This window comes from Xenopus tropicalis, chromosome 5 (genome assembly GCF_000004195.4).
Source record: "Xenopus tropicalis strain Nigerian chromosome 5, UCB_Xtro_10.0, whole genome shotgun sequence".
NCBI lineage: Eukaryota > Metazoa > Chordata > Amphibia > Anura > Pipidae > Xenopus > Xenopus tropicalis.
This window is the reverse complement of record NC_030681.2, coordinates 131,236,773-131,262,833: the sequence shown is the minus strand read 5'-3', so window position 1 is coordinate 131,262,833 and position 26,061 is coordinate 131,236,773. Positions and strand designations below refer to the sequence as shown.

Genomic DNA, 26,061 nt, shown 5'->3' with positions numbered 1-26,061 from the left:
GAGAGAGAAATATTCCAGCTTTATAAAGCACTTGCACTTTTTTCAGCAATATTTCCCTGAAATAACAGTCATAGTTTCAAGGAAGGGCTCGGTTCCTGTCAAAAAGCAACTGTGTAACCATATTTTATTCTTTGCTTAAATATTGCAATGATAGTTGTGGTCACAGAAGGCCAGTTGTATATGTTAACTCTTTCAGTTTCAAAATCTAACACAACAGACAGAACTGCACATTTAGTATATATTAAGGAAAATATATGAACAGACTGTGCTATACAATAATACATAAAAAGTACAGCTCTTATCTCTGCAGTGACAGTGCAAAAATTGTGCTTGCAGGTCATTTAAAAAATACATGTAATAACACTGGTTGGCCCCTAGTTAAACATGTTTTTTAAAAAAATGAAAGAAAACGTGCATCAAATATTTACTATACCAGCAGTTACAATTCCCCATTATCAGGGGTCCAAAATCTGGCAAATCTAATTGAGGTGGGGGCCAACATTTATTATATCAACTTTTGCATGAAAATGAATGGATGGAAAAAAAAACTAAAAAAATGAAAATGAAAGTGTTAAAGAGTATGTGCATTTGATACTATATCATGCTCATATACTATGCAATGCATTTTAGATTAGTTATAATCATTTTAGAAATCAGAAATAATTCATATATATTAAAAAAAAACTCTACTTTATATCTTAGCTGAACCTTAAGGGAAAACAGTTGCTCTGAGTCAAAATGGATGAATGCATATATCCGATCAATATTTAATATTTAAACTCTATTGTCTGATGTCACAATGTCCTAATGTTCGGAAAGATTTCCATATTCTGATGGACAATACTGTCTGTAGAGATGATCCACCAATGTGTTACTGCCAGGAACTACAGACTTCTTCTCATCCCTGTTCATGTAATTCCAAAGATGCACGCCGTAGGTGTTATTGAAAGACGGTACTTGGTCCCAGACTTCGAAATACTTTTTCCAGTTCTGATATGGTATAGGGTAAATGCGCTCAGGTTTCAAGCAAGAAATATTTCCACAAATAATATCATCTATAACTTTAAAATCAGGCATGACACATAGTGGTTTTAGAACACGTGTAAAAAGACCTGGACCTTGATGTCCCCAAATATCTCCTCTATAATTAAGCACAAAGTCATTCAAGCACTTCCAGGCAAACTTGTTATGAGGAGTGAGGCCAAAAACACTGCTGCCCGATGTATCAGTACTTTGAGCAGTCAAAAAGTTCTTTTCTGGGATTGGCCGTATTGAGATGACATCAGCGTCAAAATAAATTCCACCATATCTCCAAATCATAGCCATCCTGCAGGCATCTGAGAGGTTATGGATCCAGTAAGGTTCCCACCTTTCATTACCCTAGAATACAATAATAAAAAAGAATATTAGAAATATTATACTCGAGCATAAGCCGATCCGAATATAAGCCGAGGTACCTAATTTTACCTAAGAAAACTGGAAAAACGTATTGACTCGAGTATAAGCCTAGGGTGGGAAATGCAGCCGCTACTGCTAAGTTTCAATAATCAAATTATTTAATAAAAGGACACTCACAAAAAGTGTGTAAGTAACAGGAATGATACTGAGAGTTCTACAGTGTATTAAAGCTCTCAAAGATAGAAACAAAGATATTTACATGTTAAATTATACAGAAATGGTCAGTGACAGACTTATAATGGTTTCCTGGCTGTGTGCGTCTGCATGCGTGCACCGCTGAAAGTGTTCTGACGACGCAGGGGGGCGGAGGTGATGCGCCTGCATGCTCGCACCGCTGAGAGTGTGCCGGCGACACAAGAGGGGGTGGCGGCGCGACTGCATGCCCGCACAACTGAGTCTTCCGGTGGCGGATGGGGAGGGGGGTGGTGGTGGCGGCAGCGTGCCTGCATGCCCACACAACTGAGTGTTCTGGTGATGCACTGGGGGGGGGTGGCGGCAGCGAGTCTGCATGCTCGCACCGCTGAGAGTGTTCCTATCAGGACTGTAGAGAGTCGTTAGAGAAATTCGTAGGGGAAGGACCTCTCCTACACCTCCCACTGAAGCGACAGCCGCTGATGGTGGAGACAGGACTGGGCTTAGTGGAGGAGTGGCAGGAGTGCCAAACCGGAGCGTCGGCGGCGCCGCTTCGGGACCCGGCGGCTGGAGGCAACGGGCAGCCCCAGGTACCTTACATTGCCCCCCCCCAAGGCGCGGCCTCCGGACGTGCATAGGTGCCGGTTTACCTGGAAACTTCTTATGGAAGGCTCGAATTAACCGAGGAGCGTGGACATTGGTTATAGACTCCCAAGAATTTTCTTCAGGAGAAAAACCCTTCCACTGAACCAGATATTGTAAGCGCCCCCTTCGGAGTCTGGAATCAAGGATGGCTTGTACCTCAAATTCCTCTGACCCTTGTATCACCACAGGCTTAGGAAGAGGCTGAGTACGACCAGGAAATGGATCTTTGACAGAGTTCTTTAATAAGGAAACGTGAAATACCGGGTGTACCCGGAGGCTGGTAGGCAACTTCAGTTTGTAAGCAACAGAATTTATTTGTTTGATAATCGGAAAAGGCCCCATAAATCTTTGGCCCAATTTCCTGGAGGGACAAGAGAGTTTGAGGTTACGGGTCGACAACCACACAAGATCACCAACCTTAAACTCAGGACTCCTTCTCCTTCTCTTGTCAGCGTGTCTCTTATAGGTCACTTGAGCCTCCTTAATAGTTTGTTGAAGAACCTTGAAGTTACTGCTCAAAAAGGAAAGCCGATCTTGTGCCGCAGGAACAGCAACTTCAGAAAGTCCCGGTAGAGCAGTAGGATGGAACCCATAATTGGAAAAGAAAGGAGACTGTTTGGACGAGGAATGTACCGCATTGTTATATGAAAATTCTGCCAAAGGTAAGAGGACCGACCAGTCGTCTTGGGAAAAGGAAGAAAAACACCTAATATACTGTTCAAGTGTTTGGTTGGTACGTTCCGTCTGGCCATTAGTTTGAGGGTGAAAAGCAGTAGACAAAGCAAGTTGAATGTGAAGTCCCTGGCACAAAGATTTCCAAAAACGAGAGGTGAACTGTGAACCTCGGTCAGATATTATCTGTTTAGGTAGTCCATGGAGTCGAAAAATCTCCCGGATAAAAGTTTCAGCGGTTGCATCAGCAGACGGTAAACCTACCATGGGAGTGAAATGAGCCATCTTTGTAAGTCTGTCAACCACAACTAAAACAGTATTATAACCAACAGACTCAGGAAGATCCACAATAAAATCCATGGAGATCCTTTCCCATGGTTTCTCAGGAACAGGAAGAGGCTGAAGCAGACCCATAGGATGTGAACGAGGATCCTTAAATCGGGCACAAGTCTGACAAGTGGTGACGTATTTAAGACAGTCTTTGGATAAGCCGGGCCAAAAAAAATGTCTTTTAGCAAGTTCCCGCGTCTTATGAACCCCAAAATGACCTGACACTGGATGGTCGTGGACAAACTTGAGAACTTCAAGGCGCAGCCTTTCGGGGACAAAAATCTTACCACCAGTCATAAAATAGTCCTTTTGGAGGGTAGACCCCTCAGGTCCTTTGTTTAAAATTCTAGAGGCCTCTTGAATCTTACTCAATACTTCGGCCTGGAAGAGAAGGAAGTTAGAGGTCCTAAGTACAGTACTGGTGGCCGGAACATCTTTAGGTGCCGGAAACATACGAGACAAGGCATCCGCCTTCCCATTCTTAGAACCCGGCCTGAAGGTCACATGGAAATTAAATCTGGAAAAGAAAAGCGCCCACCGGGCTTGGCGAGGACGGAGTCTCTTCGCTGAACGTAAATATTCCAAATTCTTGTGATCGGAAAAAACTAAAATAGGATGGTTTGCCCCTTCCAGAAGATGTCGCCATTCTTGAAACGCAGATTTAATAGCAAGCAGCTCTCTATCTCCCACATCATAATTCCGTTCCGATTGTGATAACTTCCTGGAAAAAAAAGCAACAGGATGAAGTTGATTCTTAAAATCGGCTCTCTGTGAAAGTACTGCCCCTACGGCATGTTCGGAGGCGTCAACCTCCAAAATAAATGGGCGAGCTGGGTCAGGATGACGTAGAATTGGGGCAGTCGTGAAAGATCTCTTGAGTTCCGTAAATGCTTGTTGGGCCTCCGAAGACCAAAAATTTTTTTTAACAGAGCTTGTAAGGGCAGTGATTGGGGCGATAACCCTAGAAAAGTCCTTGATGAATTTTCGATAGAAGTTAGCAAAGCCCACAAACCTTTGAACTGCCTTACGATTGTTAGGAATAGGCCAGTCCAGCACGGCAGAGACCTTGCGTGAATCCATGGATATACCATCAGGAGAAATGACGAGACCAAGGAATTCTATGGAAGACTTTTCGAATTCGCATTTTTCGAGCTTTGCAAAAAGTTTATGGGCTCGTAACCTAGAAAATACTTTCGTAACATGGACCCGATGTTCTTCCAGAGAGGAAGAGAAAATCAGGATATCATCGAGATAGACAATGACAAAAAGATCTAAAAAGTCTCTAAAAATGTCGTTGACAAGGTGCTGGAACGTAGCTGGGGCGTTGCAGAGCCCAAACGGCATTACTAAGTACTCAAAGTGACCGTACCGGGTGCGGAAAGCTGTCTTCCATTCGTCCCCTTGGCGAATACGGACTAAGTTATAGGCTCCCCGAAGATCAAGTTTCGTGAATACTTGTGCCGATCGCAGTCTTACAAAGAGTTCAGATATAAGAGGCAGAGGGTACCGGTTTTTAACCGTGATTTTATTCAGGTCACGATAGTCAATGCAAGGACGTAAGGAATGATCCTTCTTCTCAACGAAGAATATGCCCGCCCCGGCAGGAGAAGTGGAGGGACGAATAAACCCTTTATCCAGATTTTCTTCAATATACCCCTTAAGGACAGTGAGTTCTGGTTCAGAAAGAGGATAAATCCGTCCAAAAGGAATAGTAGCTCCGGAAAGAAGATCGATAGGACAGTCATAAATTCGATGAGGGGGAAGTTCATCAGCGCCTTTTTCATCAAACACATCCAAAAATTGGTGATACGGCTCAGGAATAAGTTTGAGACGGTGGTCAGGAGTTAATAACTGCAACCTTCCAGGAGACCAGGTGTGACGGAAACATGAGTTGGAAGGAAATGAGATCTGGTTAGAGTCCCAATGAATACAGGGGTTGTGCGTCTTGAGCCAAGGAAACCCCAGGATGAGCGGGTACAAAGGAGAGGACACCACATCAAAAGACAACAACTCACTGTGCTGCTGAATCTTTATTAACAAAGGAATGGTCTCAAAAAGTACGGGACCAGAGGAGATATCGGATCCATCCGCCAATTTAACCGTCATTGGACAGGACCTCGATTTCAAAGGAATATCATGAGATTGGGCAAAGTCCCGGTCAATGAAACATCCGCACGCTCCAGAATCAATCAGTGCCGGTATCTGAAGTGTTCCTCTTGACCACTGTAAGACAGCATCAACAGACATGAGAGACAAACCATCAACAGCCTCAGCACTAAGGAGGACGGGAACGAGTCTCTTACTTGTGGGCCTAGCGGGACAAGTACGGAGTAGGTGCCCGGAGCCCCCGCAGTACAGGCATAAATTCAGACGACGTCTGCGCAGCCTCTCTTCTGCTGTCAGTGGAGAGCGAATTAATCCGATTTGCATAGGTTCAGAATCCGCGGAGGAGGAGACTGGAACGGGTGTAGAAGAAGAAGGCTTGGGAAACAGAGGAGCCTTGGGAACCAACCAGCTGGGCTGAAACATTCCTGACTTTTCTTGCCTTCTCTCCCTCAGGCGTCGATCAATCTGGATCGCAGAGTCAATTAGGGAATCTAGGTCTTCGGGTATCCCAACACGGGCTAACTCATCTTTTAAGCCCTCCGATAAGCCAATCCTAAATTGATGTTTTAGGGCTCTGGTACACGGGGAGATTAGTCGCCCGCGGCAAAACTCCCTGCTCGCGGGCGACTGATCTCCCCGAGTTGCCTACCCCTGCCATCCCACCGGCGACTTACATGTTCGCCGGTGGGATGGCAGGGGGAAGGCCACTCGGGGAGATTAGTCGCCCGCGAGCAGCGAGTTTTGCCGCGGGCGACTAATCTCCCCGTGTACCAGAGCCCTTAAGGCAGCTTGATTCCACTGTGTGTCAGCTGCAAAGTTGCAAAAGTCCGTAACATATTCTTCCACTGCCCGTCTCCCCTGGGACAGTGATCTGAGCGCGGCCTCTGCCGTAGCCTCCCTTTGGGGGTCATCATAAAGCTGTGCCATAGCCTGGAAGAATGCTGTGGAGTTACTGAACAATGGACTTTGTTGCTCCAAAAGCCGGTGAGCCCATGTCTGTGGTTCGCCAGACAACAGGGAAATTGCAAACCCCACTTTATACTGTTCCGTAACATAGATGTGAGGGTTCAGGGTGAACTCCAGCTTGCAACTGTTCATGAAGGCCCCAAATTTCTTTCGATCCCCAGAGAAGCGCTCAGGCAGAGAAAGTTTAAGTTTGGTAGCCGGTGCCGGAACAACGACAGGAATTTGGGCGACTTCGGGATCCTCGGGCAAGGCATGTAGCTGAGCCTGCATTTGCTGAAACCCCGTCTGAAGGTCTTGTACCGCCTGGGTAAGAGTCGCCAGCTGCTGGGTGACATGATGTAAGGCCGAGGCTTCCCCAGATTCCTCCATCTGGCTAAGTGATACTATCAGGACCGTAGAGAGTCGTTAGAGAAATTCGTAGGGGAAGGACCTCTCCTACACCTCCCACTGAAGCGACAGCCGCTGATGGTGGAGACAGGACTGGGCTTAGTGGAGGAGTGGCAGGAGTGCCAAACCGGAGCGTCGGAACCAATTCAGAAGGCAGGAGCGAGGTCAGGCGGGCAGAGGGTCAGTGCAGGCAGCAAGGGTTCAAAGTCAAGTCAGGCCGGGTCAAAAATCAGAGTCTTGGTAGCAGAAAATAAGGCTTGGTGTTTTCAAACAGAAATGATCACTTAGCAGTGATCCTAGGCCTCAGCGTCTCTTTATACCTTGTGCGCATGCGCAGGGCGCCGGAAGCGCGTTCCCGAGCGCGTGCGAACGTGCGCGCCTCCATGCGCGTCATTCCGGCGCGTGCGCATATTCGCAGAAGGGCCCGCCGCGCGCCTGCATCAATCGGCGGCGGCGCCGCTTCGGGACCCGGCGGCTGGAGGCAACGGGCAGCCCCAGGTACCTTACAGTTCCTGCGGCGCGACGTGCCTGCGGCGTACTAGTTGGTGAGATTAAGAGTGAGAGTGCTGGGCGACACATGGGGGGGGGGGCGTACTGCTTGACGAGTATAAGCCGAGGATTCCTTTTTAAGCGCATTTAGAGTGCTGGAAAACTCGGCTTATACTCGAGTATATACAGTATATATATTCTGGAAGTCCGGGAATTCGCTGCAAATCCACGCAATACTTAACAGTATAGCTAAATTCTGTGAAGAGGGATGATCAGCAGCCATCCCCACAACCTCCTCAGTGGCTAATTGGCTGCAGGTCACCCTGTTCCTCACAATAAGAACCTCTATGTGGTTTTCAAGCTGGTTGATGGACAACAAACTGGTAAAAGTTTATTAACAATAGGATCAGGGAACACATTATAAATATTATGAGAAAACCTAAAGAAAGGATCAGGAAACATATTCTGAATATTGCAAGAAAACTTGAAGATAAGATCAGGGAACATATTCTAAATATCTAAAAATTCTAAATTCTAAAAATCTTAGAGATAGAATCAGGGAACAAGGGCATTTCTGGCCCCTGAGCAGCCTGAGGTGCTCCTCCACTTACCTTTACAGTGCCAGAGGTTGTCTGGGGGGGGGGCACATCGCTAGTGTAGAGAGTGCAATCACTAGCAGTGCTGAATTTCCATTTTAAAAACCAGAAATTCTTTAGGGACAGGAGGTAGGGCAGGTGAGGAGAATTTTAAAGCTGTAGCATTGGCAGCAGGGGCAAGTACCGGGCCTACTTCCTAGATTGTAATAATAGATCTCCTGCATGTTTAAATGTGGTATAAAAGGCTGAGCAGCCATGAGGCTTAAGGCCATTTTGTCAAGCTCTCTGCCTCAACAAGCAGGCAGATTGATATTGTGGAATCTGGAAATTGGTAGGTCCAGACAGAATAGGCAGCTCCTGTTATAGGTCACACTAGGGGGCCCATTTACTTACTCACGAACTGGCCGAATGCGTCCGATTGCGTTTTTTTTTCGTAATGATCGGTATTTGGCGATTTTTTCGGAAAATTATCGCGGCTTTTTCGTTGCCATCCGAATGTTGCGTAAAATATGGCGATTTTTTCGTAGCATTAAAACTTGCGCGAAAAGTCGCGCCTTTTTCGTAGCCATTCCGAAAGTTGCGCAAAATGTTGCGATTTTTTCGTAGCGTTCGGATTCATTCAAGCTTCAGTATGGTGACTTTTCTTGGGCCAGGTTGGAGCTGCAGGGTGCCATTGAGTCCTATCGGAGGCTTCCAAAATCTTGCTAAGTCTGAAAGTTTCGCCCGCCGCTTACGAGCGCTCAATACGAAAAAGTCGCGACAAGATACGAGCGATTCGTAATGGCTACGAAAAACTCACGTTTTTTCGCGAAAATCGTATTGGTAATGAAAAAGTCGTGACAATTTCCGAAAAGTCGTAAAGGCGCCAAAAAAATCGCAAAAAATACGAAAAAGACGCAAAATGTTCGTTTTCCAATCGGAATTTTTCCAATTCGGATTCGAATTTGTGTCTTAGTAAATCAGCCCCTAGGTGTGATAGACAGGCAGGGCTATTTAGTGAGCAGCTTCTGGCTCCAATAAGGATTTTCAAAGGGATTATTATCCTGGGTATAATATTGCCCAGAGTAGGGTTAACAGTGTACAGACCTAGGGTTAGATAGTGATCACCCAGGTTCCAATGGAAGCATATACTTTAAGGGCTCTGGCACACGGGGGAGATTAGTCGCCCGCGATAAAACTCCCTGTTCGCGGGCGACTAATCTCCCCGAGTTGCCTACCCCTGCCATCCCACCGGCGAACATGTAAGTCGCCGGCGGGATGGCAGACGCGGCGGGGCAATTTCAGGGAATCGCCGAAAAAGACTCGCGAGTCTTTTTCGGCGATTTGCGCGAAATCGCGCCGCCGCGTCTGCCATCCCGCCGGCGACTTACATGTTCGCCGGTGGGATGGCAGGGGTAGGCAACTCGGGGAGATTAGTCGCCCGCGAACAGGGAGTTTTATCGCGGGCGACTAATCTCCCCCGTGTGCCAGAGCCCTAAAGCTTGGAGTTAACCAATTGTGCCCTGCGGGGAGAGAGTCATTGTGACCATTTGTTGTAAGTACTGCCTGTTCTGTGAGATGCTACTACCTACCTATTCTGTACTGTAATTACTCCTATGTGGCTGTGTAAATAAACAGTTCATTGTTTCAACGTTAAGAACCACTGGCGCCCATTTCTTGAGTGATACAACACATAACTGGCCTCCATATCAAGCGAGGGTTCACACCTGAGGGATTGAGTCTCAGCCCAGGTGATATATGGTGTAGTTTGTGGTAAACAGAAGGGCTAATTTACCATAAGCTTACTCTACTTAAAACAGAAGCTAGGCGGATCTTTTATCTAGGTACTAGAGAACCTAATGGTCTAAATCTAGAATTCAGCATATCTTGTTAGGTATAACTTACGTACATTAATGTGTATTTTTGTATACTTATAATTCCACTTTATTTTGGGCTCTTTACAATCATTTTTTAAATACATACTGTATGTCTTCATGTATAATTTCAATTGTCTGTGTAAATGATGTTCAGTATGTATAACACTATAAAGCAGGGATCCCCAACCCGTAGCTCGCGAGCAACATGTTGCTTGCAGCCACTCTTGTCTATTAACATCCCCCGATCCCTTCTCCCTAGGAAAGCATGTGAAAGTTACAGACCCAGCTCCCAGCATGATTGTGATCGGTCCTCCTGTCATATCATGTTACAACAGCAAGATCTTTTCTCTCCCTCCCTTCCCATCCCCTCCCACTCACTCACTTGTGATCGCTCCTCCTGTCATATTCAGCAGTGAGCAGGGGCGGGAAGAGTCGCAGAGAGAAGATCATGCTGCTATAACTCACTGCCGGACCCCCCCTAAGAGGGGGGCTAGGAAGGAGGGTAAGCCTCCTGTTATATCCAGTTACAACAGCACAATCTTTTTCTGTTCCCAGGGGCTGGGAACAGAGGGAGAGAAAAGATCGTGCTGTTGTAACTGGATATGACAGGAGGACCTATTACAATCATGCTGGGGACTTTGTAATACATTATTTGCTGTGGGCTAGGGAGATAGGATTGTTGGAATAAAAAGGTGCTGGGAAGGGACAGAGAGAAAAGGTTGTGCTGCTATAACTCACTGCTGGATTTGACAGGAGGCACTATGGCAAGTCAGGGAGCAGGGGGGGGGGGGCAAGGAAGGAGGGTGAGAAAAGACCCGGATCAGTCCTGTGAGCCTCCTGTCAAATCCAGCTGTGAATTATAACAGCACAATCTTTTGAGTTCCAGCTCCTCCACTGAATATTTTTTTTATCTGTTGCCAGCCCCAGCACAATAATTTTTTGGGAAGCCATCCCAGTGACCCCTTCTCCTCACCCATGCCACTGCTGTGCCAAATTTAATATTTCACATTCTCTGTCACCCATTACATTTTTGTACAAATCTTGCTGCCCAGTCGTCGTTGTGCCACCTACTCACCCATTTATATAACTGTACCAGAAATATGTTTCCAAAAAGTTCCACTCTTACATTTCTTTTATTCCTTGTTCCTCTGTGCCATTTTCCTTTCCCTCATCTCCTCTACCTGTTTGCTCCTGCCATTCTCTCTCCTCTATAAATCCTTGCTGCTTCTGTGCCATTCTGCTTCCCATCTGTACCCTCAGAGCTCCAGTGTGCCATACTGTTTCCCATATGTACCCTCAGAGCTCTAGTGTGCCATACTGCCTCCCATCTGTACCCTCAGAGCTCCAGTGTGCCATACTGCTTCCCATCTGTACCCTCAGAGCTCCAGTGTGCCATACTGCCTCCCATCTCTACCCTCAGAGCTGTAGTGTGCCATACTGCCTCCCATCTGTACCCTCAGAGCTCCAGTGTACCATACTGCTTCCCATCTGTACCCTCAGAGCTCCAGTGTGCCATACTGCTTCCCATCTGTACCCTCAGAGCTCCAGTGTGCCATACTGCTTCCCATCTGTACCCTCAGAGCTCCAGTGTGCCATACTGCTTCCCATCTGTACCCTCAGAGCTCCAGTGTGCCATACTGCTTCCCATCTGTACCCTCAGAGCTCTTGTGTGCCATACTGCTTCCCATCTGTACCCTCAGAGCTCCAGTGTGCCATACTGCCTCCCATCTGTACCCTCAGAGCTCCAGTGTGCCATACTGCTTCCCATCTGTACCCTCAGAGCTCCAGTGTGCCATACTGCTTCCCATCTGTACCCTCAGAGCTCCAGTGTGCCATACTGCTTCCCATTTGTACCCCAAGAGCTCCAGTGTGCCATACTGCTTCCCATCAGCTACACCTCAGATTTTCACTGGCAGAAAACATGCAGTGCCAGATTTCACACTGATATTTTGATATTATATAATATTTTTATATAGTGTATATTCTTCTTCTTATTATTATTATTATTAAAAATTGTGTTTGCGCTACTGTTCACGTATTGTGTTGCTCGCAAATAAGTTTTGCAGCTGAATGTTACTCACGGGGTAAAAAAGGTTGGGGATCCCCGCTATAAAGGATGCGCCTCCTTCTAAATGTGATGGGTTAATATTCATTGAAATATCTCAACGTAAATGTGTTTTATTTAGGCTATGAATTAGTGCAAATGAGGGGCACGAAACGTGTCAGGCTATTAATATAGATGTTTAAAGAAATATAAATAGAATGGAACCTTTTTAGAAGTGAACAGCTGCTTTAAGTCTTTTACTTGGGGTGGGTCCAGAACTGTGCCAACTGTTTATTCCCAGTTGATCTGTCTGCTGAAGATCCAGGGCATGAGCACCCAGGCTCACTGTTAACAGTGGTAATGGCTTGTGGGTATAAGATTATAAAAAGTAAAAAATACTCTTCCAGAAAGGCAGGGAAAGAGAAACCCTATCCAGCCATATATACAGTTTGGAAACACAAAATTTGCAGTTGTAACCTCCAGTTACCCTAAATCATGCGAAAACAGCAAAGCCAAATTAAAGTATAACCATACTATTTCTTTTAGTTAAATAGTAAAAAAAATAAGTTATTTTGATGTACTGAGTAACTAAAAGAATTATTTATTACATTTTAGTTTGGTTTGGTTTTCCATGATATGGGCAGGGGCGCTTCTGCCATTAGGCGACTTGAGAAACTCGCCTCAGGCGGCAGAATCGCCCCAGTTACCAGGGGTGGCAAAAAGCCGCTCCTGCTAACTTTAATAGTCGAATTTCCATTTTTTAAACCGGAAATTTGTCTCTTCTAGTGCGCCTCCTGCGCTCAGAAGGTAAGCGCTGGGGAGTGGGGGGGGGGGGGGGGGGGGGTGCGGCATCCAGGAGCCGCCTGGATATGGGATATGTCCAGAATCGCCCCTGGATATGGGTTAACTTTAAGTAACATATCTTTATATGCAAGCAGCATACAGGAGTAATGTTCTTTAGTGTTGTATATATCAGGAATGTGGGTGTAGTGGAAGGGGCTACTATTAGGTAAAGTGCAACGTGATCACAATAGGGAAAAAATGCCAATATGTAATGATCAAGAAAATAAAGGAAATCTAAACTTTTCTGCAATTATGCAATTTTCCTTTAAACACAATGAGAAAAAGGTGCTTGTAAGAATGTTTAACTTTTAAACATTAATATACTGTACATACCTTCTTATACCATTCAGAAAGGGGTGTGTCTTTAAACAATTCCTCCATTCTGAGTGGGAAGATGTAGACATTCTCAAAAGATGACAGAGATGGAAATTTTTCCTTTGCTTGTTTCTCATCCTCTTCTGAATTAATGTCTGTTAAACCTTTCATGAAGAAAACCACCGGTCTATCAGTGTACACACGGGCCGCTGACTCAATAGCACACAGCACTAAAGATGGTGGCTCCATTCTGTCTGTAGTCTCCAAAAATATAACTCCATTCCCTTCTTTTAGAATCTCCTCTACATTTATACTGGCATTGTAATTAGTACTGGTACTGGTACTGCTACTGGTACTGCTACTGGTTAAAGACTTTGAAAAAAAAGAAGGGAAATATTCAAAGCTTAATTGTTTTCTGGTGGTCTTGTAGACAAAGCCAATAGATAAAGCGAATAACAAGATGCCAGATAACTTTAATCCATTCATCATTGAAATATTTCATTTGGTTATGATTATCAATCTGCAAACAAAGACAAAAAAATTAAATAAATGTTTGTTCTCATGGTGTTCTGCCTACAGCTGGCTTAACAAAAGAAGTTGCTACTGTTTATGGCCTAGATGCAAATTTACCCCATGTTTATAAATGATAAACATCAGCTATCGTTTTACAGTCTGTTTTCCCTAGAAGCAAGGCACTATGCTCCCCAATTTTTATGATCTCCTTCATTCTTCAACAGGATGTAAATACATGTTCTGCTGTGAATAATGAAGGTCTCATCACCAGTGATATGAGTGCTTTCAAGGAGGCTTCATCTGGCGTACGCTGTGCTGTAAAAGATGGAAAGCACAGGTATCATGATTGAGTGGAGTGTAGTGATGAGTGAATTTTTTCACCAGGCATGGATTCGCATTTTGCCACTGGCGAATTGTTTATCAAAAAAATTTGTGAAAATTTGTCGCCCACAAAAAAACTTAGTTGCGCGTCAGATTGGGCGCGGTCGCGGCAAAATTGGGCACGGTTGCGTCAAAAAAGGGTGGATGACAAAAAAATACGCAGGTGACCAAAAAAGACACGAGTCACAATAAAAGACAAGGGCGACAAAAAACATGCAGGTGACAAATGCGCTTTGCAAATTTCTTGCCATTTCGTGAATTTTATTGCCGTAAAGCAAATTTTATGGTGAAGCAAAATGGGACAGATTCGCTCATCACTTGCGGAGTGCTATTTCTATCAGAATGACACACACTATAGGGTTGATTCACTAAAGTGTGATAATGCATATCGCATGTTTCTTTTACGTTAAAATAGACGTGAAAAAAAACGCGCGATTCGCTATAGTATTATCGCATGCTATAAGTCGCATATCGCGTGCGTTAATTAGTGCACAGAAATAATACTAACGCATGATTCACAAACACTTAGGCGCGCTAAATATCGCATTAGTCTGTGCGAAAATTAACCCCTACTTGGGGCAGGCGGTAATTATAGAAAAGTACAGTTCATGAGCTTTGGCAACACAACATGGACTTTGCAGTGGGATTTATTCAAGTCTGTGTTGGCCCCAGAGTGATGCAGCCGCCAGTTTGCAGGGAAATTGGCATTTTAAAAAAAAAGTAGTTTTACGAGCGTCATGCTGTGTATGGCTAATATGGCGTGCGAAAAGTATCGCTCGTGCGTTAATTAGCGCATTGCGTCGAATACCACACGAAAATAGTCTTCGCGACTTAAATAACACAAAGCATCGTGTCTAAATTAACGCAAATACTTTTAGTGAATCGTGCGTTACAACGCGATAACATTTTTAACACATGCTATAAATAGCGCACGTTTTAACGCACCTTAGTGAATCAACCCTTATATGTGGAATGTCTTACATACAATTACAGACATTAAGTAAATCCATATTGGCTGTGTTTGGAGACTCCATGTTTGCCAGCGAACTTAATGTATTCTATGCCCGCTTTGAGACTAACTAGGCTAATAGTGCTAACGCTAGCCATGTGGCTAATGCAGAGTTTTGCCTGTTAATGAAGGGTGTGGAAGTTATAATAATTGCAAAGCATGATGTGCATAGGAGGGTCGACATCGGGAAAGCAGCAGAGCCGGGTGTTTGTATTGATGCTATGAGTTGCGAGTCTCTGCCTCAGTCTATGGTCCCTAATCTATTACTGTCCTGATACCTAAGAACAGTAAGGCTTTGGGCTTGATTACCGGCCTGTCCCACTATTGTCAGTAGTAATGAAAATGTTGGAGAGTCTTATTAAAGACATTAATTTAATTATGTGAGGATGCTTTTTATTGATTATAGATAGCTGTATAGTTCCACATATGGGATTATGTAATAAAAGGTGAAGCCTGATGATGTGTGGCAAATTTTGTTGCAGTTTTTTTACACAGAATAATAAATAGGCACATTAGTCCTCTGCTTTATGTTCTCTTCGCCCGTGATTGTGTGGCTACATTCAACTCAGATTCCATCATCAAAATTGCTGATGACACAGTGGTGCTGGGCTTTATTATCTCCAATGTTGATACGTCAGCGTATATAGAGGAGGTGGAGAACCTAGTATCATGGCATCAAGAGAATTGCCTCCATCTGAATGTCAGCAAAACTAAGGAGTTAGTGGAGGACTTTAGTAGATAACAGCAGAGGTCTCTGCTGCATGAAATGCGAAAGTCTACTGTATTTCTTACTTGGTCTGGCAATGGGGTTTGTGAGCACCTGCTTCTTTGTTGATCTGTGACATATCTACACCCTGTGCTGCTTATTAGAGGATGCCAAAAGAAGGAGCCAACATAGTAACCTCTGCATATGCAGCATCTCTAAGTCTTTGGCACTGAACTTAGGCCGATTCTCACCGCCAAATTCTAACTAGCTTTTTGACCAGGAGAAAGGCAGTCAAAATACATATAGCCCACCAACACAGAGTAGCTGAAGTGTGTGATCTGGCAAACTTTGGGATATTCTATGTGTTTTCATAGCTTTTCAACTTAAGAGCAGAAATTACACAAAGGAGATCAAGGACATGAAACTAGAAGATATAATTGAAATCTACCAAGATGTAGCTTATGCAAGGGCCTTGTGAGTATGACTTCCATCTATGCAAAGTAACAGCAGAACTCAAAGAAAGAGGTATCACCTACAAGTGGGCATATCCTTCTGCTCTTCTTGCTCTACACAGTGTGTGAAAGAACATCTGGATGTCCCTTCCTTCTTTAAACCATTTTTTGACTTGAAGGAAAAGGGCAGATTTTTATACTTGAAGATGCCTATGGAGGAAAATTTTCAGGTTGATGCAGAATACCTCACAGCATAGCCCTCATGCCTCTAGGGCCTCCACCCCAAATCCTTGATGGCTATTGCAGGCAGATCATGCAACTAAGTATATTTTCTCACTATACCTAGACATAGACACACACTACAATCACAGTACAGTCTGAGATATACTCTATCAGTCTGTCTCTCAATCGATCTCAGCTCTTGAAGCTGAGACATATATTTATAGGTTATGTACAGACTACTATTTCTTTAACTGTGACATATGGAGGGCCTGAGTTTCAGAGCTTGGTCTTCCATTTTTGTATTGTAATAACTCAGGTGTAACACTTGTGTTGCTGCAGACCACAGGTCTACCTGAAGATTTACTTTACCATGTCAACATAACATTTTCTGTAAAACAAACTGATGTCTGGTTTAGCTTTGAGTGCTCTTAATGGAGCAGGCTGCCTTATTGGTGATAACAATATATTCACTCCAACAAGAACAGAGCACTGAAGCTATCATAGCATTATTTGCCAAATGATATCACATTTCATGTGGCTTCTTGCAGCTAATGGGTACAGTTTGAGCATACAGTATCTTGAAACGATGAACTTCACATTGTGATACTGGGATATACCCTGATGGTTATACTATTAAGCTTTTTCTTTTAATTCATTTTTCCATTGCCACCTTTGATTTTAGGACTTTAAAAAATAAAAAAAATACCATTTTTTTAAAATTAAGATAAAGGCTCTATAGCGGTTTTCCTCACTCCACATGCATTGAAGTGAATTAGCATTTTTTTCTGTGTTTTTCTCACTTTTTTAGTGAATTATTTTGGGGGGCAAATGTTGCTTCCTTCTCTGTATGCCATGTGGCACATGGGTGGGGAATGCAAGCCTGTAGGTGCTGCTCTGGGTTCCTTGAGCCAACGTATCATTAAATCCATATTTGTATGTAACTTTATATTTACATGAATGAGAGTTATTTTATCTGTAATAGTCACAATCTTAGTGGAAAATTTAGTTCAGCAACCGCTGACGGATAACTTGGGGTTTAAGTTGTCTGCTATAATAGAGTGCTTTTATTACATAGAAGAGCTACAGGGAACACTTCAATGGCAAAGATCTTGTGCGCTATAGAGCTATGGTTGCTTTGGGCTGGTACAGAAGCCTAACACATATTGTACATTTCTGCTCTACTTCTTAATTACTCCTTCAGATACAGTACAAGGTCATTTAATATGGCAATATCTGTTGGGTATCTTTTTTGGGTAAAATAAGAGGCCATGATGCTGGTTTAGTGGAAATATGATTCTGCTAATGCATGTAATGCTCTCATCCAACATCTTCATCTCATTATAACACTTTCTCTAATGAAAGTCATACTCCTTGAATGGGAGCAATTACATTTTATGATTATGTGTCCAATAATTCTTCAGTGATTAGGCATCCTCACTAATAAAATGCATAGGCATTTGTAGATAAAACAAATAATCTCTAGCTACTCCTGGTACTACACAATTTTAGAGTATATTTTCTAATAATTTCTGCCTTAAAAACAATGTATGTTTTGCAGTTACTGCTTTATTCGTAGAGATTATTGCTGGTGAAAAAAAAACATTTACTTTTTCTTTTTCTTCATTGATTTCACTAATGTCTTTGTGGTCAGTTAGAAGATGACAATATCCAACTTCTCTTGACTACACGAATAGAAAAGATGGTTTCCTTCTTCATCCTCTCTACCCAGCCAGATAGATTGACAGGTAGGTGCTCGTTGATGTTAGAATGTTTTTTTTTTTTTGTTAGGTGGCCTCTTGCCAACCAAAAATGAATACAGATATGGCAAGAAGCCACTGGAGCTTTTAGGAAGCCTTGGATCTAGGTTGGAAATGAAACATCCATAATAGAAACAGTAGGAAAAATCCACACTGGCTATTCCTTATCCTCCTCTGGTTCCACCGGTGGTTCTAGGCTTTACAAATGGGTGATGCAGTTCACTTTCCTTGTTGTCTAGTAGAGAGGGGCATCCACCAAATCAACCCAATAACCCTGCGGCAACCGAGGTACTTCCCTTTTGGGTTTACATTGGAAATACCATGCAAGGTCAAAGCATGCTGCTTGTCCCTCCCCACTAGATGACAGTGACCCTCTGGTTTGCCTTGTGTGACCATCACATCAGTTCCATAAACATAAGGAACACAGAAACACATTCACCAAACTGACCAGAAAAAAAATGTGTGGTCCGGGGTGCACAAGTCCTACACCTTCAGCCATGTGAGCCATAAATGTAAGGAAAGGTGGTTGGAACTCAAAGTATCCACACAGGTCACTGTGTCCAATTTTAAATGCATTTATAAAAAAAGTCTTAGCTGTATTTACAAAGAAATGTTCTTTGACCTATTTAGATCTTGCATGTATGTAACCTGACAGATAAACCTATGCACCATATTTATATGGGCTTATATAAGCTTGTATGCATATATATAAAGGTTAAGCACTTTACTGATAATATTATATAATATGTTTTTTAAGTGAGTGTGTTAAGTTCTACATCTGGATATTTCAATATTCCATTGTATTGGTGTACTGTCTCCTTCTTTAACTTTCAGTGTTGGTGGTTGTTTGTTTAATTATTGACTTCCTGTTACTCATTTCAGCCTATGATTAAGTGCTTCTTAAGCACAAAACATGTAGGGCTACAGAGATTTCTTGTTGTCTTAAAGGAGCAGTTGAGTATAAATATGAAACTAGGTAAAATAGATAGACTGTGCAAAATAAAAAATGTTTTCAATGTAGTTAGTTAGGCAAAAGTGTAATCTACAAAAGCTGGAGTGAGCAGATGTCTAACATAATGGCCATAACACTACTTCCTCCTTTACAGCTCTCTAAGCTGTTAGCAGTCAGTAGCTAATCAGTGACTTAAGGGAGGGGGCATATGAGACATACTGTAACTGTTTAGCTAATTTGCCTTTAAATCTGACCTGCATGCTCACAAACTAACTGAACAGTTATGTCCCCCCCCCTAGAGTCAGTAACTAAGAGGTTAGAGCAGTGTTCCCCAACCAGTGGCTCAGGGGCAACATGTTGCTCACCAACACATTGGATGTTGCTCCCCGTAGCCTCAAAGCAGGTGCTCATTTTTTAATTTCTGGTAAGGAGGCAAGTTTTGGTTGCATAAAAACCAAGGATAATGTCAAACAGAGCCTTCTGTAGGCTGCCAGTCCATGTAGGGGCTATTAAGTAGCCAATTACAGCTCTTATTGGCACCACCAGGAACCTTTTTCATGCTTGTGTTGCTCCCGAACTCTTTTCCCATTTAAATGTGGCTCGCGGGTATAAAAGGTTGGAGAGCTGAAAGCAGAAAGTAGTGTTAGGGCTATTATGTTAGACATATGGTTACTCCAGCCTTTATAGATTACATTTTTGCTTACAAATATTTTTTGTTTTGCGCAGTCCACCATTTTTCTAGTTTCATTTTCACACTGAACTGTTCCTTTGAATAAAGATTTTTTTTTAACAATATTTTCATGACCTGTGTGGATCCTTGGATTGCTCATCATCACCTCTTTCTACATTTTACAGGTGAGCACCATGTTAAAGCCACCAACAAGAAAAAATAGTTATGTGCCTCAAATCTCAGTTATAGGTATTACTTTCAGAGACAAATGTTAAGCAAGAAACAGTAACCACAAGGCTAAAATGATTAGTATTTATTTTGCAGTTTGAATTTGCTAATTCTCATTATGGTATTGGGAAAGATGTTTCTCCTAATACTGCCAATTAGAGACACAAGAACAAGGCGTAGTCTCTAATAACATTACCTCACCTTCATTGCACCTAGTGATTTCAATTAAATTCTTCAACAGCAAATTGAGCAAGGACAACTTGCCCCTGTGCATATTGGCAGTCCATGGGCATTCAAATGCATACCTGGCCTGTGACTCTTGTCTGTCTTGCTCCTATGACACATGACTATCTTGCCCTTACAACTTTCTTTCTTGGCCCTAAGTGATCTTTTTTCAACTCAAGTTTTGCCATGTCGTTACTCTAGCTCATAACCATCTATATTCTTCTCAGAGATTCTGAACTTTCCATTTCATATAGACCTGCATAAAATTCCACAATCCACTTATTCCCCCTCTCTAAACACTGCCCTATCTCTTGTCTACCACCAAAAGCCCAGGAAAAGATTGCGTACTCTCACATTACTATTGTCACTTTTGTGTAATGTAATCTGGTACTTTGGTAACATACTGAGGCAGGCTTAAGTTTTAATATATTATTAGGCTGCCAAAAATATGAATGCTTCTTGATTGTGATCTTCCTGGATTTATCTTCTGCATTTAATGTCAGCCACCCTCCTATAATGCAAAATGTCCTCTTTGTTGCAATCTTGAATGAAGCTGCATTGTGTTTGCCTGCTTAGCTTTTTAATATGCCATCTAAAATGTAACCTAACAAAATGTGAACTGCTTGCGTATTTCCACCTAAACCTGACCTAGCTGGGCTTACTGACCTTTGCTGTTTCTAGTAGCATCATACTTACTGCTCTGGATTCAGCACCCTGCATTGTGCTAGTATTTGACAAAACCAGTTGCCTTTCTTTCTCTCAAAAAGCTAGAAAACCCCTTATTCATGTCCATATTTAATCATGTAGTGAACTGCTTTACCATTCTAATGACCAGCCTGGTTCCTCCAGTGCTGAAATCTTTATTATGGCTTTCATTTACAGAGACATTTTGTAACATTCAGCACCCTATCACTTCTTCTCTTGTATTAGTGTAAAATTCCTGTACTATTTTTAAGTACTGCCTTTCCCTTCACCCACTTCCTATGCTGTCTGAAACTTCCTTCTAAAAGAATTCTCCCTCAACCTCTTTTAAAGCGGACCTGTCACCCTAAGAAATAATTACAAATTGTTTTCTATTGTCTTTGTCAAGCAAAATAAATTTAAGTTACACTATATAAATGATTTTAAACAGGTTTCCTTTAGCAGTGGAATTCACAATTGCAGAAAACAGGCAGGCGCCATTATGTGGACACTGTTATTAAGGCAAGCTGTGCATCCTGCTAAAATCTTGTTTCTGTGCCAGTATGGGGGAACCTGATACCCATATCCATGCACTGGTTACACAATTAGATGGTGAGGAGAGAGGGGGAATGTGAGGAGGGCAGTGACAGCTAAACAGTTCTGAATTGAAAGTGAAAGTAACTGTCTGCCCCACCCCTATGGCTAAGGCATAGAGGCGGGTCAGGCAATATATGATTGACAGCTGGGACTTTTAAATGCTTATATAATGGGTATGGATATGTTAATAAAAAAATTACTTTGGGTGACACATTTAATTTGAAAAGGGCTTTTATTATACAGCTGTTTATGTCTGGGTGACAGGTCCACTTTAAACCAAGCTGTACTTTTTGAAGCATTATCATGGATCTGTTGCTACTTACAGAACAGGGTCTCAGCCACTGTACTTACAGTATCATCTTTGCATTTGTCTTTAAAAAAACCACTAAACACTAATATAGTTGGTTGTCAAACAGATGATGTTATACCCTAGCTCTTTCATGAAAATATTTGCAGACTTCACTTAAAACCATGCATTACAAAAGCTCTCCTTGGGATTTTAACCATTGGTGCATTCAGTGGTTTTCTGTTAGGCCAATATCAAACTGCTAACAATGTCATATACTGTGCATTTCCTTCCTGACAACAGATGACTTTGCATGTACAGCAGTGTATTTTCAGTATGTTTCTCCTTTTTAATTTACTGGGATCAGCAGAGTCCTATTCAGTGTTTGTCAGTATAATGCTGTGCTATGACTCTGCATTGTACATATGTGCAGGCCACAACATACAGTAGTGTAAACTCTTTTGGGATAAATTACCTGCATGTAAGGAGCATATTTGATATTTTTAGAGTTATGTAGCATGTAGGAGGCTTGCTCAGAGTGGCTTACAATCTGAATTTTTATGTTGTTCAAGGAAGATAATCACTTACAGTTTGCTATGGGTAATTGGTAATTGGTAAATGAGCCTGAAACATTAACTCCATTAGTTAACAAACATTAACTAACCAATAAACCAGCAGACATATTAACAAAAATTAATGCTACCAATGCTGATTATGAAATATTCTCCAATGGTTATTATATGATCCAATGCTCAGCTTTGTTGTAGAGAGTCCAAAATCATATACAGGTATACACCAAAGTTATCTAATTCATTTTGCATTATAGTTGTGCTGAGTTGACTGCTGAGTTACAGTATATTTTCCATTTACCCATTTGCCTTTTACCTTTAACCCACTTGCCACTAACGTTAGCATAGCCAAAGTTTAGAACAATGTTCTTATTAATATATTTAATGAAGTCATTAGGGAAACTTATGGGAACATTTCTTGAGCAAATTGTGGGTTCAGAAGTTGTAAGAGACACAAAAGCGTGCCCCTTACTGCTAATGTGCAGAACACTTCTGGTCGGGGACTTGCTGTGGTGCCCCTAGCGGCAAATAAACACCAGCAAGTGAGAAGGAACCTTGTATAAATTGATTACATTATTTACAGTTTTTTTTCATACCTGTATAATCATTCTAGGCTTACTACAATTACTAGCATTCTAGCTTTGCCCTAACCCTGTCCTTTTAAACTTAATTAAGGTATCAAAGAAATAGTACAGCAGCCACAGACATAATGAGCAATATTTATTGGAGAATGAGAGATTCTCAAAAATAATTCCATGATACCTGTGAATGTGCCATTTAGTCAGCTGACTGCAAGACTCTGGCCCGATTCATGTTCTAGGTTCATATAAATATGTAATTGAGGTTGCAGTCTGTTGGCCTATTGTTGATTGGGTAATGAATAGAGGTGATTTCGATCAGCCAAATGTGGAACCTGAGACAATTATCCAATAATCTGATCACAAAGTGGCTTGAGATGCTAACCTCAATGTCTTTGGAGAGTCAGCTTCTTTTTAAATAGCGTGATAGCACTCAGCCACACACTTAAGGTGGCCATACACCTTCAGATCCGATCTTCTCCCGATATCCCCCACCTATGGGTGGGTGATATCAGGTGAATCCAGGCTAATTTGGGACCAAACGATCGAATTAAAACGTCGGGTATAGGAGACGTCGGATTGGGGACTGCATCAACGAGCCAATGCGGTCCTCGATCCGACTAAATTTTTTAACCTGCCTGGTCGATATCTGCCCAATTTCAGGCTAGATAATGGTCAGGCAGGCCCCTTGTTGGTGCCTCTACACGGGCTGATTGTAGCTGGCGAATCGGTCCAAGGGACTGATATCGGCAGCTACAATTGGCCCGTGTATGGCCACCTTTAGTAGCCTTCCCTCCACATGACTCCTACCACATCCCATAAAGCTGGCCATACACATTCAGATTTTAGCTGTCTTACAACAAATGAAGATATTGATTGTGCATTTTAAAAGAAACCTGTCACCCAGACATAAAAAAATCTGTATTATAAAAGTCAATTTCAAATTAAACATGAAACCCAAATTCCTTTTTGTATAAATGCATCCATGCCCATTAAGGCATTTAAAAATCCCAGCTGCCAATCATATTTTCCTTGCCACGCCTCTATGCCTCAGGCATAGAGGTGGAGCAAACAATGAGTTTTATTTTCTATTCAGCACTTACCTTCCCCCTCCCTCTTCACTATCTGATTGTGTAGCCAGTGCAAGGGCCTGGGCATCAGGTCCCTAATTCTGGCACATAAACTAGATTTTGGCATGATATAAATCTTGCCTTGATAACAGTGCCCACAAAACGGCGCCTTCCTGCTTGTTGTGATTGTGTAATTCCAAGACTTACGGAAACATGATTTAAATAATTTATATAATGTAAGTAAAGTTTAGATTGCTCAAAAAGCACAATAGAAAAGAATATGGAATTATTTCTTAGGGTGACAGGTCCCCTTCGATGTTTTGATTTAAAACTAACACTCAGATTGAAGTTAAAGAATAAGAGTCCTAAAAGTAACAAATAGGACAATGTTCTGACCTTTCATAATCAGCAGACTACAATTATACGAAAGTTATGTCCTGGAAATACATTGTAGGTCCCCCACGGATACCGTTAGATACACAATACATGCACAGTAGTGATGAGCAAATCTGTCACAATCTTCACTGAAGCATAATGTGGCTTTTTTGCAGCGACTGCAACTTTTTTTGATGCCACTGTGACTTTTTCCTTTCTCTGCAAATTTTTGCCACGTGAATTTTTTAGCCCGTTTTGCGAAACAATTCACCAAGGCCAAATGCAGAATTTCCCTGAAAATCCATACCTACCAAAACATTTTGCTCATCACTAATACACTTTACTCTAATTATCTAGAGGCTCACAGTCATTCCTGTTAAAATATACAGCGGTGAACTAACAATTTATTATAACAAGTTAAGCGCTCACCAAATTAGGTTACAGGTTCGGGTGCTTATGCCCCGAACCTCTTGCTCAGTTGGTTTTCACTCTCCATTTTAATGCAATTAATACAAAGGTTGAAATATTCACTCACCACTTCCTCTTGATGGCCAGGGTGCAATGCCCATTGCCTACACCCTCCCTCTTTCCTAGTTGAAACCTGAATAAATAATTTTTAAGGACATTTTGACTTTTGTGCTATTCATCATGGGATAAATGCAGAAATGTAGTAAATAATGTCCCACAAATACCATATATGACATGCTTAAAGGTCATGATCAAGCTTTACTATTAATCACTATGGTGAAAGCAAAACTGGGGACTAATCTTTCGAATTTCAGCTCTGTGCAAGTTGACATTTTTAAAACCCAGAACACATTTCCAGGAACAAAAGCTCTAGAGCCTGACGGTCGAAAGAGAAGACTATCCCTAGATATTGACAACAGGTGGGTGGCAGATATACTGCTTTATGTAAGATGAAACCAAAATGGCATTTTTTTGCTGTGACTAATCTTATGAAGCATTTTCCAATTTCTCCAAATCTCCTACTAACTTTTCTCTAGAAAACTATTTTAAGCTATCAGTTCTATGCTGTCTCTATATTAGGAGGTACTCCTTCAGCTAAAAAGGACCGTCCCTAATGTAGAAATGCTTGTTAATCAGAATACTCCACACTTGGCCTTTTAAACTTTGAAAAAGTTACATTTTCCCCGTACAAGATGAGAAAGTAAAGTTTATGTTTGCCATAAGCAAACTGTATTTAAGTTTTCTGCTCTTTTTCCTGTAAAAAAACAAGCTGATGATCTGGTTTTGCTGTTTTATCTCATTGCCTTCTCTGTGTTGCAATATGTTATCTACTGGCTCAGCAAGCAGAATAAGCTGTACATTTTGCACTTAGTATGGTTGCTCCATTATATCCTCTAATGGGTTAATAATTTGTTGGAAACAGATGATTTAATAGAGTTTTCTTTAGTGTTGCCAACGTCCTTTCATTCTCACAGCTGAAGCCTGGTTTCCCTTTCTGCATGCACATATAGTATACAAAGATTTCTAAAGGGGATATTAATAGACCCAGCCATATCTGCAGAAACTGTATATAATCATTTCTCTGACGTGCTTTAAAATAAAATATCAAATTATCTCTTCTTTTACCTTGTGGGCAGCTGTTTCATCTCGGCACTTCTCTCATCTTCTCTCCTTGCTGTTTCAAAGGAAATGAGATGGGCGTAGTTACATTATTTACTGTAACTGTCTTCTAAAACCATGCCTGCCGAGATCAACAATTTCCCTGCTCCCCGCCCAGTTGGTCTAGAGCCTCCTATCTTCTGTTATATGCATGATGGCCCCATAATGTATTTTGCTGAACTACTACAGTTAGCATGAACTTTGTCGAGACATGTTTGCTGGTAGTTTCCAAATAGAAAATGTGAAAGAACAACATGGCTTAGTGAAGTGCAGTTTGTCTATGTGCAAGTAATTGAATTCATTGGGAGCTTGCTTCTCAGGCATA

The 26,061-nt window shown here is 42.2% G+C and overlaps 1 protein-coding gene across 3 annotated transcripts; it reads right to left on the bottom strand.

Moving 5' to 3' along the window:
- On the bottom strand, window positions 1–26,061 carry LOC100493218 (alpha-1,4-N-acetylglucosaminyltransferase). Of its 3 annotated transcripts, none has more exons than XM_031902643.1 (4): window positions 25,704–26,061; window positions 24,646–24,711; window positions 12,858–13,359; window positions 1–1,380 (listed from the first exon to the last, which is right to left on the bottom strand). In XM_031902643.1, the coding sequence occupies exons 3-4, from the start codon at window positions 13,326–13,328 to the stop codon at window positions 805–807; spliced, it is 1,047 nt and encodes a 348-aa protein (XP_031758503.1). In that variant the 5' UTR covers window positions 13,329–13,359; window positions 24,646–24,711; window positions 25,704–26,061; the 3' UTR covers window positions 1–804. The 3 variants fall into 3 exon arrangements, with proteins under 3 accessions (XP_031758503.1, XP_031758502.1, XP_017949959.2); XM_031902642.1 differs by lacking the exon at window positions 24,646–24,711 and adding an exon at window positions 13,470–13,667; XM_018094470.2 differs by lacking the exon at window positions 24,646–24,711 and having other exon boundaries at window positions 25,704–26,060.

Excerpts from the sequence above, each read along its gene's own strand:
- LOC100493218 (XM_031902643.1), bottom strand. The coding sequence starts at position 13,328 with ATGATGAATGGATTAAAGTTATCTGGCATCTTGTTATTCGCTTTATCT. Across the intron at positions 1,381-12,857 it reads TTTCTGAATGGTATAAGAAG|GGTAATGAAAGGTGGGAACC; the intron begins GTATGTACAGTA and ends ATTGTATTCTAG.